General features: G+C 48.2%; 1 protein-coding gene across 1 annotated transcript; it reads right to left on the reverse strand.

The window, feature by feature from the left end:
* Positions 1 to 192: 192 nt before the first annotated feature.
* LOC103363904 (olfactory receptor 56A3-like) lies at positions 193 to 1,170 on the reverse strand. Its single transcript, XM_008290860.1, has one exon. The coding sequence runs from the start codon at positions 1,168 to 1,170 to the stop codon at positions 193 to 195; it is 978 nt and encodes a 325-aa protein (XP_008289082.1).
* Between the last annotated feature and the right edge of the window lie 3,381 nt (positions 1,171 to 4,551).

Genomic DNA, 4,551 nt, shown 5'->3' on the forward strand with positions numbered 1-4,551 from the left:
ACAGGATTCTACTGTAGCAGAGGGTTTCAAGAAATACTGACAAAACTGCAGAACGACATTCTCAAAACAAGGAAACGTTTGTGGAGCTTATTCAGACGTTTTCAAGCTAAATCATAGATTTGGTACCTCTAGGACATTATATACAGTTTACATCACATTCACAGGTACATATAAAGATCAGTCCATTTATATTTAAGTCAAGGATGAGACCTCAGACTTCAATTTGACGACTGAGAGTCTCAGTCGGCAGCAGAGGTTAAACATGAGGACGGGTCTGATGCTCTGATCTCTGAGGCCGTAGATGAGCGAACTCAGACATCTGGGCACAATGAAAGTAAACATATAAACAAAACTTTGGAGGCGCACAAACACAATCCTGGTCACTATTGTTGACAGAGAGATGAGCAGTGGGTTGTAAATGGTGGAGGAGAGGCTGAGGCCCAGCTGCACCAGATGCAGCAGCAGCGTGTTTCGAGCCTTTTGGGCTGAAACTTTGTCTGCAGAGGCCGACCTGGCTGCTGCTGCAACACCGATATAGGAGGAAATGATCACCACAGCAGCTGATATGAACAGAACACATGTCACAGTTTTGCTATAAGTATGAGATATTGGTCCAGCAAACACTGCTATGACAGAACAAATTTGCTTCATCTGCAGACTCTGCAGGTGTTCAGAAGGAAAGATTACCAGTAGAAGAATTCGAATGAAAACATTTAGAGATGAAAAGGTCCAAACCAATACGATCGACACGCTTGTGTTTCTGATAGTGATGATGTCAACATGTCTCAGTGGGTAACACACAGCTACATATCTCTCCACAGACATCACCACCAGAGTGAGAGGAGAGATAATGGTCGTGAGTTCAGCAATCACAGTCAGAAGTCCACAAACAGGATACGTCAGTGTTATTCTACAAGCAGCCAACAAGAACAGAATCTGACTCAGAATAAGTTGCACAGTTTCTGCAAACAGGAGGTTATACAGCAGAATGTAACGGGCAGTCTCACAAAACACAGCTTTACTCCTCAGAGTGAACAACATGGTCCCGTTAATGTAGAGAAACACACAAGCCGGAGCTGTAGTTACTGTGGAAATCATCAGCCTCTCCAGAAAGCCCTGATACTGCAGCTCAGCAGCTTCATTGCTCAAAGAATCATTCTCATGTGGCATATTAAAGACGCACTGAACCTCCTAATGTCCCTGGAAGCAAAACACGAAGAAAATCTGTCAGTTTGTATTCCAACAATCAAGATCCAGAGTCAGCACAGACGTCTGTTGAGTCTGCAGGTTGGAGGCTGTTCTGGTTTCCCAGCAGGCAGAACTGGACTGCAGAGTTTTCCACCTTCACACACTGTTTATGAGCTTTGTCCTCACAAACACCTTTCGTGACTTCATCACATGTCCACAGGGTTAACAGCCAATCAACAGGTATAGTGACATGAGAATAGAAGAGCTCTTGTGTCCTTGGTGGCATATGGTGTTTTCATTTGATGTTGTTTGGTGTTGTTGGGTCAGTCTAGGTCAATTTAGATTGAATCCAGGGACCAATCCTCCCTGGGAAGCCCTAATATGGTTTCAGTATTATGAGTAATAAAAATAACCTCTCGAGCCATGAAAAGTGGTAAAGACACAGACAACAGTGATTCCTTCACATCCAATTGGCTCCAGCTGATGCCAATTCTTAAATTATCATCCCTTGAAATTGCAAAAGAAATTACAAAATTTTCAAACGAGGATGATCCAAGGGCCCCAGAAAGTTCCTGTAAGTGTGTATATATGAATGTGTCAATTTTTCCTCCTGAATATAAAGTCTTTGGTAAACATTTGACTTACCTTTTAGGCCTCTAAAATAAGTATAACTTAATGTGTGGCACCTATGGCAAGCCAAGGTTCCAATTCTTGCTATTTTGACAAAATGGTGATGTGGACTCATTGGTAGGACCAAAGCAAAGTGGTCGATATATTGTCATTCCACACAATCAGTTAGAATCATGATTGTTAATTTAATGCAAATAAGTCTTATGTTGAAGATGACCGAAGACTTTGTCAGGGATCAGCTGTGGCTACAAGTCTGGCAAACTCCCAAAAAGCCCCCCTTAAGAATGAAGTAAAAGACTGGGAGCAATGTAGGTCTTGACGGTCGGAGCGCATGAAAACATCATATGCTTGCAATGACCAAATGCCCATGGCCTCAATTGTGTGTCATGTCAGAATGGGCACCTCCATATCCTCCACCATCGTCCTCAACTAGGTGTTCCTCAGGGCTGTGTCCTGAGTCCAGTCCTTTACACACTGTACAGCCATGACTGTGTTGCCACCCACAGCTCCAACACCCTTATCAAATTTGCGGATGACACAATCATTGTGGGGTTGATCAGCAGTCACAACGAAGCACCATACAGGGAGGAGGTCCAAGCACTGGCGGCCACCTCAAGCTCACCACCACAAAGACAAAAGAAGTCAGAGCCCCTCTGCAGCAGGGGAGACCAATGCAGGTGGGGGCTCAGGAGCAAGAGCAGCTAGGGTAGTCTCTGTGCCAGGGGGATCGTCATCTCACTCTGGTGGGAGTCAGCAGCCTGAGCCGGTAGAAATGGCGTTGGCCAACTTGGTAACAGGAACAGGATCAGAGGCGGCGTCGACCACTCAGGAACAAGAACAGAGGTGGCGTCGACCCGCTCGGGAATAGGAACAGAGACAGCGTCGACCCGTCTGGGAACAGGAACAGGATCAGGTGGTGAGATGGTGTCGACCCGCTTGGGAACAGGAACAGGATCAGGTGAGACGGCGTCGACCCACTCGTGAACAGGAACAGAGGCGGTGTGAACCCACTCGGGAACAGGAACAGAGGTGGCGTCGACCCGCTCGGGAACAGGAACAGAGACAGCGTCGACCCTTCTGGGAACAGGAACAGGATCAGATGGTGAGATGGTGTCGACCCACTTGGGAACAGGAAGGGAGGCAGCATCGACCCGCCTGGGAACAGGAACTGGATCGGAGGCAGCGTCAACCCGTCTGGGAACAGGAACTGGATCGGTGGTGGCGTGGACCCGTCTGGGAATAGGAACTGGAACTGGACTTAAGGATTTCTTTGTAAAAAGACAAATGGTATAAAGTTGTTAGCTGTACCTTGACATGTTTTGCCGTCTTATCCGTCGCCTTCTTCAGAAGTGTCATCTGACGTGTGTGATGTGTCTTTATCAGCTGTTGTTCCTAGGTGTGGCCAAGCTGACAGATGCAGTGGGTGTGTCAGTTTGGCCCGATGGCCTCTGGAGCAGAGCGTCCCAGGTGTGGGGTAGAGAGAGCGCTCCATCATCTCTATTAATTGTGTGTGAGCCTCGCTTTCTGATTCAATGGCCTCCCGGATCCAGCGCCTGTATTTGTGCTCCTCAATCCCTATGATCCTCGCGTCTTCCCAATTCATCACGACTTTCCTGTTTGCAGTGATCTGAGATGGCAGTTTTTAAGTTTTCCTGTTTGGCTTTTGTTTTCTCCAATCTTGTGAGACGTCCAGTAGCTTCTATTTTACATTCTTTATACCATTTGTCCAATTACAAAGAAATCGTTAAGTCTATTAGTACATTGACGACAAAATGTACATCTTTTCTACATTACGTAGGAACTGGAACTGGCTCAGTGGCAGTGTCAACCCGCTCGTGAACAGGAACAGGATCAGAGGCGTCGTCGACCTGCTTGGGAACAGGAACAGAAAAGGCGTCAACCCGCTCAGGAACAGGAACAGATACGGCGTCGACCCGTTCGGGAACAGGAACAGGATCAGGTGAGACGGCATCAACCCGCTCGTGAACAGGAACACAGGTGGCGTCGACCCGCTTGGGAACAGGAACAGAAGCGGCGTCGACCCATCTGGGAACAGGAACAGGATCAGGTGGTAAGACGATGTCGACCCGCTCGGGAACAGGAACGGTGGTGGCATCGACCCGTGTAGGAACAGGAACTGGATCGGTGGCGGCATCGACCTGTCTGGGAACAGGAACTGGATCGGTGGCGGCGTCGACCCATCTGGGAACAGGAACTGGATCGGTGGCGGTGTGGACCCGTCTGGGAATAGGAACTGGAACTGGCTCACTGGCGGCGTCGACCCGGCTCGGTGGCGGCGTCGATCCTTCCGGGAACAGGAACAGGCTCGGTGGCGGTGTCAATACTTCAGGAACAGGAACAGGAACCAGCTCGGTGACGGCGTCAACCTGCCCGGAGAGGGCCAGTGACCCCCACAGCCAGGGTTTTTGTACTGCTACATCAAGTGCTAAATCCAAATAAACCTGTTTTAGGCTGGGGGTTCCAGCCATTTTTTATTTTTTTTAAAAAGGAACATATACACACATTTGATGTGGATGAATATCGTAATGGGCTTGGGGTTGAAGACGCCATCATCTACCTGCTTCAGAGAGCCCACTCTCATCTGGACCAGTCGGGCAGCCCTTTGAGGGTCATGTTCTTTGATTTCTCAAGTGCCTTCAATACTATTCAGCCTGCTTTACTATGTGAGAAGCTCCATAACTTCCAGGTGGATCCTTCCACAACCACTTGGAT

The sequence above is a fragment of the Stegastes partitus genome, unplaced genomic scaffold (assembly GCF_000690725.1).
Source record: "Stegastes partitus isolate 25-593 unplaced genomic scaffold, Stegastes_partitus-1.0.2 Scaffold699, whole genome shotgun sequence".
NCBI lineage: Eukaryota > Metazoa > Chordata > Actinopteri > Pomacentridae > Stegastes > Stegastes partitus.